Source organism: Anthonomus grandis, chromosome 5 (genome assembly GCF_022605725.1).
Source record: "Anthonomus grandis grandis chromosome 5, icAntGran1.3, whole genome shotgun sequence".
Taxonomy (NCBI): domain Eukaryota; kingdom Metazoa; phylum Arthropoda; class Insecta; order Coleoptera; family Curculionidae; genus Anthonomus; species Anthonomus grandis.
Window position 1 is genome coordinate 3,476,420 of NC_065550.1, and position 14,462 is coordinate 3,490,881.

At 34.5% G+C, this 14,462-nt stretch overlaps 1 protein-coding gene across 1 annotated transcript in view; it reads right to left on the bottom strand.

Annotated features, from left to right (window-relative positions):
• Positions 1 to 14,462, bottom strand: part of LOC126736811 (uncharacterized) — a 410,403-nt gene that overhangs the window by 268,847 nt on the left and 127,094 nt on the right. Inside the window, exon 3 of the mRNA XM_050441363.1 lies at positions 7,694 to 7,875. Within this exon, the coding sequence (XP_050297320.1) occupies positions 7,694 to 7,875 (182 nt within the window). The remainder of the gene's footprint in view (positions 1 to 7,693; positions 7,876 to 14,462) is intronic.

Below are 14,462 nucleotides of genomic sequence, written 5' to 3' on the forward strand. Positions count from 1 at the left end.
CCAAAAATCGAAAATTTTAATGAATTTTTGTCTCAAAGGTGTCAAATTTTGGAAGCTCTTGATACAAAAACGGCTTCATATACTAAAAGATTTCAAGAGTCAAAAACATTTCTCACTGCTCAGACAACATTTCGTCCCAAATGTCCTTATTGCAAGGCCGAACATTTTATATACTTCTGCGATAATTTTAAGCAACTATCAGTCTCAGACCGTTGGGACAAGGTGAAAAAATTGAATTTATGCTCGAACTGTCTACGATATGGACACAAAACTTCTGAATGTCGTTCGTCAACTTGTAGAAAATGTCATCAAAGGCACGCGACATTACTTCATCGTTCTCAAGAAATGTCAAATTTAAATCCCAATCGCATTCACTCTAATAACAATCAAGGTGATACTCCAAATCAAACCTATCTCACGGAAATCAAAGAAGATTCAAATATAAAGGTTAATGAAATTAAAGCTGATGAAAATCAATCAAAAGAAAATACGGTAGTATCAATTACATGTCAAAATGTTGCTAACTCGTTTATCCTTTTATCCACAGCTCTCGTCAACGTCTATGACGTAGATACAAACGTCATCACTTGTAGGGTATTGCTCGACTCTGCTTCGCAATCAAATTTTATTAGGTCTGCAATGTTAGAAAAATTAAATTTACCATCTCAAAGGGTTGACATTCCAGTTATAGGTATAAATCAAGTCAAAACAAAAATAGATCGTCGAGTCGATGTAACATTTGCATCGCAACATTCTGGCTATAAGGCCAAATTAAATTTTCTCGTTTTATCTTCGATAACGCAGTTTTCACCTCAAAATTATTTTGACGCATCAAAACTAAACATTCCTTCTGAATTATCTTTGGCAGATCCTAATTTTAATGTTCCTATGGAAATTGACATGTTGTTAGGATGTGAAGTATTCTTCGAACTTCTTTGCATAGGGCAAATTAAGTTAGGCAAAAATCGTCCTATTTTGCAAAAAACGTTACTTGGCTGGATAGTAAGTGGTCATGTTCCCTTTGTTCAGAGCAACACTAGTAAACACGATGCCATGTTGTCAAACTGTTTTCTTAGCCAGGATTCTTTAGATAAAAATCTAGAAAGGTTTTGGTTGGTTGAGGAAGTTAGCGTAAATCCACGAGCCTTACTGTCTGCTGAGGAAATAGAATGTGAGAAGCATTTTCAACAAACCACGACTCGGGATAAAACGGGTAGATTTATTGTAAGATTACCTTTGAAAGATGATTTCACCAAGTTAGGTGATTCCAAGCAAGCCGCACTTAATCGATTGTATTCTCTTGAAAGACGGTTAACAAAAAACCCAGAACTTAAAAAAGCGTATACAGATTTTATGAAAGAATACCGAGATTTGGGACACATGTCGGAAATTCCATGTGATATCGTATCGAAATCTCCAATATATTACATTCCACACCACAGTGTTGAAAAACCTGATAGTACCACTACTAAAGTAAGGGTGGTATTTGACGCCGCTTGTAAATCTTCTACTAATATCTCGTTAAACAATGTCCTTAAGGTAGGTCCTACGATACAGAGTGACCTATTTTCAATATTGATTCGTTTTAGACAACATAATTATGTTTTAATCGGCGATCTGACCAAAATGTATCGTCAAATATTAATTCATGAAGACGAAAGAAACTTACAGCGAATAGTTTGGCGTGATTCTGTTGAAGAGGAAGTGAAACATTTCCAGTTGAATACCGTTACATATGGAACGGCGTCAGCGTCTTTTCTCGCAACTCGATGTCTTTTTGAAATTTCCTCAATCGTTTCCGAGGAATTTCCATTAGAAAGTGCGTTCCATGTTTTAAGGCAAAACCGAATATCATTTTTCCTAAAATGGGTGAGCTTCCTAAAACGCGTGTCACTTCATCACGTCCGTTTTTGTCTATTGCAGTGGATTATGCGGGGCCATTTGAATTAAAAGATAGCAAGGGTAGATCAAACAAGGTAGTTAAGGGTTATGTATGCATTTTCATCTGCCTTGCAACAAAGGCTGTTCACATTGAAGTTATCACCGATTTGACTAGTGACGGTTATTTAAGTATGTTAAAAAGATTTGTTTCCAGGAGAGGTTTCTGCTCTTATTTTTACAGCGACAATGCTACTAATTTTGTAGGTGCAAATAACGATCTGCTCTCAATTCAGAAATTGATTGAATCGCAGGTTGTTCAGAATTACGTGAGTTACTCCAATATTGAATGGCATTTTATGCCGGCGAAATCGCCACATTTCGGTGGTCTACATGAAGCAGCAGTAAAGTCCTGCAAACATCATTTAAAACGAATTATGAATGGCACGCGGTTACATTACGAGGAGTTTTATACTTTAACCACCCAAATCGAGGCAATTTTAAATTCAAGGCCGCTTGTTCCTTTATCATCCGATCCCAATGACTTGCAAGCGATCACACCGGCCCATTTTTTAATTGGTCACGAGCTCACAGCATTGCCTGAGCGAAATTTGTTGGATGATAAGATCAACTTTGTCAAGAGGTACCGCCATCTTCAGCTTATGGGACAGCATTACTGGTCGCGCTGGAGGAAGGAATATATTCACCACTTACAGCAAAGGACAAAATGGCAGTTCAATAATGATGCTGACTTCCATATTGGTAGTTTGGTACTCGTTAAAGAAGACCATGTTTCCCCGATGTGCTGGCCTTTGGCAAGAATTGTACAATTACACCCTGGAAAGGACAATGTCACTCGTGTGGTGACCATAAAAATGAAAGGTGGTGTATTCAAGAGAAGTATTACCAGACTAGCGTTGTTGCCAACAGAGTGAACTCAATATACTTAAATAGACTGTTAGAGTGTTAATTCATTTCTTTATTAATGTTAGTTTACTTAATTAGTCTATTTAGTTTAAATCGTTTGTTTTCTTTAATTGAAAGTCCAGCCTTTCAAGGGGGGCGATTATGTTAAGTCATATTTTTATTTAATCGAGGCATTTTTTAATTTTGTTAACTTCGGCAACGCCGCTTTTCTTTGTCATTATTCACGTGCGAAATGCGGCGAGAAAAAAGAGAGTCTTGGGTTGTACGTTAAGACGTTAAGGTGCTGCGTTGTTGCTCTCGCGGCAAATGGCTGTAATTCTCCATATTACGTAAAATAAAAAATTGAATATCCACGAGTGGTGTTTACTTCCCTAAAATAAGATGGGAAAACCCCTACAAATACTACCACCCAAACGCGGCTTAATGGATTGGCCATGCTATCAATTCATCGAGAAGAAGTAATATCTGTTGATGAAATTATTGATGATCTCGCTTTGAAGCCACGGCGTTTAGATTTTGTTTTGTCATTTCAAATTTAACGTAAAATAAATAAATTATGTTTATTTGTTTTTTTTATATCCCCCCCAAGCCCAAACTCTGGGTACGTGTGGGTACGTAGTGGCGTACCCAGAGGTACGCCACTGTACCAGAGACTGTTTAAACCCTAAACAGTACAAATTGGGGTACTCAGGTAGAAAATTACTGAAGAGTGCGACGCTTATGTAAGGGCAATCCTCGCTCCGACCGTTGCCAGGCGCCATGATGATTATGAAATGCGACGTTGACAAATATAATACCGATCTATCCTTGGTTCAATGTAAAATAGGGATTCCAGAAATTCCGATGTATGCCGAGTCGCTCCGAGTAGGACGTTTGGGTTTTAGGAATTTTGTGCCTTAGGGATTTTGGGGCCATCTCCAAATATTTACCGTGAATTCATGCTGAAAATGTCGTTCTTTTCGAGCATGTGGATTTTTGGAGTCTCACAAATGATTATTTTTCCAATTAAAAACACCTCGTCTAGTAAAAGTCGCCTTATCGGTGAAAAGAAGGTCATTAAGAAATTCCTGGTTTTCGGATTGTTTATCTAGCATAAATTGTGCAAACTGTATGCGAACTGGTAAATCTTGAGGTAGCAAACTTTGGACAGAAGTATAGTGATACGAATGGAGATTATCTTTCTTTAAAATTCTCCTTATTCCTGTTGCCGTACTTTACCGACGAGTACTGAGATCTGGATTTTCCGAAAGACGAGCTAAAACCTCTTCTTCATCATCGACGTTGATATTTTTTGGAGCACCATTTAAGGTTTTAAGACGAAATAACCCTGTTTCGGCTAGGCGAGTATAAATACGCCTGAATAGTTTGTGATTGTCTTCGATTTAGGTATAATTCTAAATACCTTCTAAGTCCACTATAATTTGAATGAGCAAAAACGCAAATCATATCACGCATTTCACTGTTGGAATATTCATTATGACGTGGCATTTTCTTATTTTGGAATTTTTACTACAAATAATACACTCTTACTTAGTGACAGTAAAACTGTCATATAATTTCTATATACGAAAAACTGATAAGTGCTGACACAAGCCTACATGAACAAAGGTCAATGTCATAACGGTGGCTTAGGATTTTTTACGCTGAATGTTTAAAATGAAAATAACTTAAAAACTGATAGAGTTATATGAAATAAACAAGAGTACCTTTTTTATTCAAAATTTAATTGCCTTTTAGACTTTCTAGTTATTTTAGCCATAACTGATTAAGCAAAAAAATATGTTTTAATTTATTTAAATAATACGGTGTAACTAGCGCCCGGTATAAAACATATAAAGTCGCCAATTTTCAAGACGATACTGCTTAAAATCACAAAATTATTAAGAAATTTCAAATTAAAATTCCAACTTTAAATACCCTGTATCTCGTGAATCTCCAAATTTTTTAGACATGTTAAGCTCAATCGCCATATTTTGGTATGTAGTATCTCCAGTTCAGAGATTGCCCATTCTTAATTAATCACCCTGTATACTTGACATTACTTCCCAGAATAAGGGAAATAATAATTTAAATTCAAAATTGTTGGCTCAAAGATTAATACATATAAGACACTTTATTAATTAAATTCAGTTTAAAAACTACCTGAATTAACATCTATCCTAACAACCTGCTGTTAAGCTTAATGATATGATTTCATGAGCTCTCTACTAATGCCAGAAAATTTGTAGAGTAATAAAGAAGTAGGCTGTGCTATATACTGTCAAAAACCAATTTAAGTTTACATCATGAGATTTGTTTTGAATCAATTGATCTTTTACTTCAAATTAAAGTTAACCCTGGGATGCTACTTATGGTACATTTGTACCCCATCATTAATCATATCTCAAGTTAAATAGAAGTGGGCGGGGGAACGATCGCCGACGTCTTATTAGTTTCAAGACGCGGCAAGTCAGTTCGCGTGCGACAATTGACATTGGCACACGGTTTTTTCTTTTCGAGATTTGTGTAGCAGTTTAGGTTAAATATACTCTGTGATTATTTCGCTTCTCAGTAGATTTTGGTGATTATTATTATATGAGTAAGTATCTTTTTTTTGAAAAATATTTCTGTAATACTTTGAAAATATTTTAGTTTTTTTTTAAGTTATTATATTTTTCTTTGATTTTTAAGTTGTTATTGATTTTCTTTGTTAGGCTGCACGAATAATGGCTCTGCAGAAAAAGTTCTTCGACCTAACAAAGCCTGAAGATGTCGGAGAAATTCATCGCATTCTCTATGAATCTGATTCAGACAGTTTTTCGGATGACAGCGAGGAGGAAGATGCCGTTATACCTGATTTTAGAGAGGAGCCAGAAGAGGATGAAATACGCGGCACTCAAATCAACCTTAATTCTTTTATTGCACACCAAAACGAAATCTGGTTTTGTATTTACCTGGAAACAAAAACGAAGCAAAACATATAACATCGGGAACTGAAGCTTGGAAATTATGTTTCACTCAAGAAAATTTCGATAAATATACCCAATATACTAATAACGAGATCTAAGTTCAACGATGGAAATATTCAAATAAGAACGATGACCAAGATACTGATGCACCTATTATTACGCCAGTAGGTAAGAGACCCTCTTGGACTAAGGATACAAACAGCATTGAACTAAGGATACAAACAGCATTGAACTCCAAGCACTTTTCGGACTATTTTATTATACCGGTTTTATGAAAATGGCCGGAGTTTTGACCAAGGAACTATTTGATAAAGACACAGGAATTCCAATATTCCGTGCTACCATGCCCGAGGCACGTTTCAGGTTTTTGATAAACTGTCTTCGCTTCGATGATAAGCAGTCCAGAGCTGAAAGAAAAGAAACTCATAAGCTTGCAGCTTTTCGAGAGGTATTTGAGAGGTCAATCGTTAAAATTTAAAACCTATATACTCCTTCAGAATATATTACAATTGATGAACAATTGGTTGGTTTTAGAGGGCGATGTCCTTTTAAAATGTACATCCCTTCAAAGCCCAATAAATACGGAATCAAAATTGTGTTGTCCTGTGATGCTAAAACTTCCTGTGATACTAAGACTTTTGCACTTGATGCTGAAATTTATATAGGAAAACCACACCAACTTGATTAGCTTACTTTAATAAGCTAACCAATTCTGTCCAAGGAACAAATAGGAACTTGATAACTGGTTTACTTCTATTGAGACCGCGAAACATCTTTTGGAGAGGAAAATTACCATTGTTGGTACTATAAGAAAAAGAAATTCCTAAGTCGTTTTTGGAACTCAAAGAAAGGAATCAAAATTCTGCCATGTTTTACTACAGTGGACATTCCACCCAAGAGTGCTAAAAAAGCAGTAATTATGCTTTCGACAATGCACGAAAAAGGTGATGAGCCATTTACGACCAAGTTACCAGTAATTATTTAAGTCGTTTGGAAGCTCCAACTTTGAGGCGCGAACTCCGTGAAACTATATGTAGGGTCCTCAAGATAACCACTTCAGAAGAAGTACCTACTAGGCTTACAACAATAGTGGGTAGGTGTGTGCTTTGTCCCAGAAGAGAGGATCGAAAATCGAGAGTAAGCTGTGCTGTATGCAAAAAGTTCGTGTGTTTGCAACATCAAAAAAAAATATGCTCAGTGTGTGCCGCATAAACATTTTATTATGGATGTGCGTTAAAAGTGTTCTTAGAGACGGTTTAAGTTATTATTTTTCTGTAAGTGAATAAATTTTTCATTTTTCTAAAATACGACGTGTTTTATTTGGGGTACGGTTGTACCCCTGTGAAGCAGATGCAGAGTCGGAAATAAGTATAGCATTCCAGGGTTAAATAATTTATGAATCTTCTGAAAAAAAATCCACGTTGTGAAATGCGAAATTTCTTAATTTATAAAATATGATATATTCACAAATTAAATAATTTTATATCAAAACTGCATGTATAATAATAACGGTAATCTATATTTCATTGAAAAAGCAAACATACTCTCAATGGTCAAATATATACTAGTAGTTAATCGTATAAAGCAGGTGTTCAGCGTAATCCCTAATATTTGAATACTTTCAATTAAATGGATTTTAGCCCTGACACTGGACTCCCGTTTACAAACAAACTCCTTAAATAGGATTTAATGTGAAAATCGATTGGATTTTGTGAGCTGGATACAATTAATTTCGCACAGGTCTGTTTTTGTACCAGAATAAAACAAACGTGAATTCAGACGCTTAATATACGTAATAAAACACAGAATGTTTGGATAAAAAAATTTACGTAAAACTCAACTTAATTAGTTGAAGGCCAGTTTTTAAAAGCAATTATATTTTAATTATAAAAGCAATTTTAGCCGTTAGACCATTAAGGACACTTCAAAGTTATACTTACCGTTAGATTTGTTGGCGCCTCCATTTGATCACCGCCAGTAATTATTGTCCTGATAGTATTTGGGTTGATTTTTATGTTGTCTAGTCCGTTTTCACTTAGAATTGTTATTGCAAAGTCATATTTAGTACAGTATTCCAAATCTTCTATAATTACGCTCTGGTTTGGCGTCGTTAGTTTTGGATCTAAAAAAGGATAAAAGTAAATATTATATATAAGGGGTACTCCTTAACTTAAAATTTATATAGGTGTGTATTCTAAATTGCCATACTTTACAGATATAAGTTTGTTTTCTGTTTTTGGTTTCCAAATTAGTCTTCTGGATTATATTGATGTTGAAATGAAAATTAAGCGAAATAACTATTTTACGTGCATTTTTATTATATTTTTATTATAAACAATTCGATCATCTTATTTCTACTTAAAACAAGTATACATAATAAAAGTCACTACAAGCAATTGTCTACGATAATATTATGATTAATATTTTTTTAATATATTGGAGCAAGGCTAATACATTTCATAATTTATATCTTTATAAACTCAACACTTTTAATTCATTAAAACACCATTATTGAACATATTAAGCTATTGTGCATCTTATCTACCTAACTGCATAATTTCATTAAGTATATGTAATTATTAATAATAATTAATTACTTGCATGAACAATTTTCGGAGGTAGTTACAGAAGTGCGTTAAAATTACCATTAGTTTTTCAATAAAATGTGTTTTTTTATAATTTCAAGAGTTTGTTTTTAAGCTATTGCAATTTGTAAAAAAAGTGTTAAATAAAAATTTCAATATTTTAATATTTTTCGTATAGATTGAGAACTCGATTAAAGTAAATTTAAATGTTTTGTTTTTTTAAACAGAAAATACTACCAGAATAAAATTGTAATATATTGTAAAATAAATAGTTGAAAACTACATGAGTTATAATGAAAAGTATAGGTATTTTAATTAACAATTGTTTACTTTCAAGTCGTAGATGTGATTGATACAATTAACGAACGACAGTTTTTTTCAACTAAAAGTAAAGTGACTTGATATTTAAGCGTCTACTTAATTTGAGTAGTTGACCTCCAACAACAACCTTTCCTGGCAATTTTTAATATAACGAGTGCTTGTAAAGCCGGGTCCACACCAAGCTAATGCCGGGTCCACACCAAACCAACAAAACAAAAACAAAACAGCAACTCTGTGTTTCTCAACATTTTTGAAACAAAATCAAAACATTTTGGCAACTATTTTGTTTTGTTCGTGTTTTCAGCAACTTTTTATTTTCCCGCCGCTTGGCGGTAAAGATCAAAGGGTTGATGTTTTGTCGGTGTTTCAGTTATTGAAGAAATCCGGAGCAGGCAAAACTTTCGTTTCAAAGTGGTTTGGTTATTCACTATTAAGTTTTTTAAAAGACAAAAACAAACCAAGACCAAGTGGGAATATAGGCGGATTAACGAATACACAGGTAGATATAATTTTTTTTAAGTACATACATAGTGATCCATATATTTATATATATCATTCTCAAAAGACTATGAACAAAATTTTAACTGCCATGGAACTTGACCTTGCTCAGACACAAAATATTCAGCAAATTCTTTTCTTATTTCCATAGCTTCTACAGATGATTTTCGTGCAGTCTGTTGTAGATTAAAAAACGACTGTAAAGTTTGTTAATCTTTTCTCCAGGCGCCATTTTCTAGTATACCACTATCTATATGTTCTATATCAAAGCTCCCTGCTGGGTTATATTTATTTTTCGACAAGACACATCTTAGATAGTTATGCAAACAAATGCATGCCAAAGTCACTTTTTCTACCTTTTCTGGTTGTAGCAACATTGGTTTCCGAAAAACTCGAAACACAGACGCTAAAATGCCAAATACGTTTTCTACTATTCTCCGAGCACGTGAAATTCGGTAATTGAACACACGTTCTATAGATCCCTTATCTTGATGGCCACTGTATGGTTTCATAATGCATGGTTTAAGGGGGAATGCATCATCTCCCACTAAAACATATGGACTTTCTTTTTCCCTTCCAAGAAGAACACGTTTGTTTGGCAAATTTAGTTTTCCTGCAACTAATAGTTTATAAAATGGCGTAGATTTAAAAACACCTCCGTCAGAAATTCGTCCTTGACAACCAACATTTGCATAGAGAAAATTATAATTTGCGTCAACAACCGCAAAAAGAACTACACTAAAAGTCCCTTTATAGTTAAAAAATTCACTACCACTGAATGTAGGTGCCTCGATTACAATGTGCTTTCCGTCCATGGCGCCTATGCAATGTGGAAAATGCCAAATCTTATTGAAATCTTCGCTAACTTTGTTCCATTCTTCTTCACTTTGAGGAGTCTGAAATAAAATACGATTTAAATTCAATTGGAAGTTGAAGCTTTTATTTATATTTTTTTAATATAGGTACTTATTTGGCTCTTTTACGCAGTTTTTAATAACATACATTCTTGACCTTTACAGGAAAGCAATGATTCAGGTAGTGATGAAGAGACTGAAAAAACCGAAGAAAATGACCTTGATACCGCTAGCCACAACCAGACTACAAACAATAGTATTGAAGAAACTCAAGAAAAAGACAAAGATCCGCAGGCTCAAAAAGAAACTATTAATAATACACAAATCACTAAAAAAAACATCAACAGCTCACAAGGAAAATCTACCACAACAAAGAAAAGAGCTGTTTCCACTAGCGAGAAGCAAAGTGCAGAAGTTTATGAAATGATAAAAGATGTATATAAAAAAAATCAGCAAAGAACATCCGTTCAACCCGACGATTTTGACATATTTGGTGAGCTAGTTGCTAGAAAAGTGCGAAAGCTTCCCACTCCGTATGCACAAGCTACTTTGCAGCATTTAATTAATAATCTTCTCTACAAAGCAGAAATTGGAGAGTATAACAAACCAAAAAACATAGAAGCTCAAGAGCAACTAACTCCGTTCCTTCATTTTCGATCTACAAATTCAGTTCACAATAGTTCTATGGATACAAACAACCACAGTTATATGAGTCCAAATAGCATTCGGTCCTCCACAGGTGCCCTTCGCATTGAAACTTACTCAAATCCCTCTAGCGTTGAAACTTACTCAAACCCACCCAGCGTTCTGCCTTACACAAATCCACCCAGTGCTCCAACGTACGAGATTCTCACTAGTCCGTCCTGCTCATCGAATCCACACACCACCCAGATTAATAAGCCCTGGTCAGCTTTGCAGATTACAACAAATGCATCGGCTCAGTCATTCATGTAGCTTTCATAAACATTCAAAATAAAGATTATTAAAAAAAAAACATTTTACCTTGACATATGTATTTAGTGCACTTGTGAGAGCATCGCAGGTTTCTGGAATTATTAATGATATTGCCTGTTTGGATACTTTGAAAAGATACATCAGACTCTGGTAATACTCCCCAGTTGCCAAAAATCTTAAAGTAATCACTAAACGTTCTGCTACCCTAATAGCATTTCGAAAATTTGTATTTTTCTTCTGTATCGTAGGTCCAATGATTTGTATTAGATTTTCAAGATCAGTACTAGTCATTCTTAAAAAATTTTTAAAGCTAGATCGCATTTCTCCAGTAATACCTATATTATCTTTTCGTAAATCTTCCAATAATTCCTCAACGTAGTTTTTTTGTCGGTTCTTTAAGCTCGGCTTAACCCAAAAACGTTTTTTCTTTTTTCGGTTTAGGAATAGAAAACCACATGCCATAATAAATAAGTCATTGTTCCTTTGTAATTCAAAATTTCGAGCACGCCACATTTTCTGTCGGAGATTACAAGTTGACTAGTTAACGTTTTCCTATGTGAACGGCAGTTGCCAGTTTGTTCCTGTTTTCGAAAACTTGCAATTTTGTTTTGTTGCTGATTTGTTGGCGTTTTTGTTTTGTTGGTTTGGTGTGGAACCGGCATAATAAAACAAAGGCCGCCAACAAATCAGCAACACAACAAAACTGCAAGTTTTCGAAAACAGGAAAAAACTATCAACTACTGTCTACATAGGAAAACATTAATTAGTCAACTTGCGATCTCGGATAGAAAATGTGGCGTGCTCGAAATTTTGAATTACAAAAGAACGATGACTTACTTTTATTATGGCAGTTGGTTTTCTATTCCTAAACCAAAAAAAGAAAAAACATTTTTGGATTAGGCCGAGCTTTAAGAAGCGACAAAAAAACTACGTTGGGAATTTTTGGAAGATGTACGAAAAGATGATATAGGTATTAGTAGAGAAGTGCGATCTAGCTTTAAAAACTTTTGAAGAATGACCAGTCCTGATCTTGAAAATCTATTATAATTGATTGGACCCTCGATAAAGAAGAAAGATACAAATTTTCAAAATGCCATTAGTGTATCAGAATATTTAGTGATTACTTTAAGATTTTTGGCAACTGGGGAGTATTACCAGAGTCTGATGTATCTTTTCAAAGTATTTAAACAGGTAATATCATTAATAATTCCAGAAACCTGCAATGATCTGACAAGTGCCCTAAATACACGTCTTATTTAACATTAATAAGAGAAAAAATAAAAGTTTTTTTAATAATCTTTATTTTGAACGTATCTGAAAACTACATGAATGACTGATCTGATTCATTTGTTGTAATCTGCGTGGCTGGCCAGGACTCATCAATTTGAGTGATGGTGTATTGATTCGATGAGCAGAATGGACGTTGTATCTCGACAATGACATCTCGTACGTTGATGCACTAGTTGGATTTGAGTAAGTTTCAACAATTGGCGGGTTTGAGTAAGTCTCAACGCAGGCTGGATTTGAGTGGGTTGCAATGAGAAGAGCACTTGTGGAGGGCCGAATGCTATTTGGACTTCTATAAATGTGATTGTTTGTTCTCGTAGAACTAGTGTAAGCTGCAATTGGAGATTATAAGCAAAGCAATGGTGTCAGTTGCTCTTGAGCTCCTATATTTTTTGGTTTGTCATTCTTCTATTTCTGCTTTGTAGAGATCATTGATTAAATGCTGCACAGTAGCTTCTGCATAAGGAGTATAAAGTTTTCGTACTTTCCTAGCAACTAGCTCACCAAATATATCAAAATCATCGGGTTGTCTGTATGTTCCTTTGTTCCTTGAATTCCGTACGGATGATGATTTTTTTTTATTTTACACTTCTTGCATTACTCCATATACTTCTGCATTTTGCTTGAAAGCTATTAGTGTTACTTTGAGTGATTTGTGTACTACAGATAATTTCTTTTTGCAAATCTTTGTCTTTTTCTTATATTTCTTCGATATTGTTTGTATTCTGGCTGACGCTGGCGGTATTATGGTCATTTGCTTCGTTTTCTTCTGCCTCTACCTCATTACCTGAATCATCGCTTCCTGCTGTAAAGTGAAGATTTTATGATCCATTATGTGGTAGCGTGCTTGCTTCATACACTTAACTAAAATAAGGGTTAATGGGAATTAGGACTGCAATAAAACGCGCTTATCTTGCTAATTAATCTAGCGATAATTTCAACAAGATTTGACATTTTCGCCAATGCATAGGCGCAATGGACGGAAAGCACATTGTATTTGAGGCACCTACATTCGGTGACATTAAATTTTACAACTATAGAGGAACTTTTAGTATTGTTTTTTTTTTGCTGTTGACGCAAATTATAATTTTCTGTATACAAATGTTGGTTGTCAAAGACGAATTACTGACGGAGGTATTTTTAAAAGTTCGCCATTTTATAAGCTATTGGTTAAAAAAAAACTAAATTTTCCAAAAAAAAAAGTTCTTCTTGGAAGAGAAAAAGGAAGTCCATATGATTATGTTGATCGCAGATGATGCGTTCCCCCTTAACCCATGCATTATGAAACCTTATAGTGGCCATCAAGATAAGGGTGCCATGGAGCATGTCGTTAATTATAGAATTTCACGTGCTCGGAGAAAAGTAGTAAATGTAGTTGGCATTTTAGCGTCTCTATTTCGAGTGTTTCGCAAACCAATGCTGCTACAACCAGAAAAGGTAGAAAAAGTAACTTTGGTATGCATTTGTTTACATAACTTTCTAAGATGTGTCTTGTCGAAAAATAAATATAATCCAGCAGGGAGCATTGATGTAGAGCATATAGATAGTGGTATACTAGAAGATGGCGTATGGAGAAAAGATCAAAAAACTTTACAGCCTTTTTTTAATATACAACAGACTGCACGAAAATCATCTGTAGAAGCTATGGAAATAAGAAAAGAATTTGCTGAATATTTTGTGTCTGAGCATGGTCAAGTTCCATGGAAGTTAAAATTTAGTAAATGGTCTTTTGGGAATAAGTACTGATTTTTTTAGCGAAAAATAATAAAATGTATAATGTATAAATATGTGCATAACTAAGGAGGTACTTATAAAATTTATATACTTATTTGTGTATTTGGTTATCCGCTTATATTCGCACTTGCTCTTTGTTTGTTTTTGTCTTTTAAAAAACTTAATAGTAAATAACCAAACCACTTCGAAACGAATGATTTGCCTGCCCCGGATTTCTCAAATAACTGATAATTTTTGCATTCTCTTTGGTACTGGCTGTTGATATTTTTTATCTTTCTATCTACTTCATCTGAAGAAACATCACACAGTATTCCAATTTCTTTTAATGCGTCTGCCTTTTTGTGTAACTATTTTTATAATCTGGGTGTCGGGCGTCTCATAACAATCTAGCTTCTCTATCTAATTTACATGTATTTTCAACACTCCATTTTATTGTTTTTACCGACGTCATTTTGTACACAGCATAAGACAAGCTG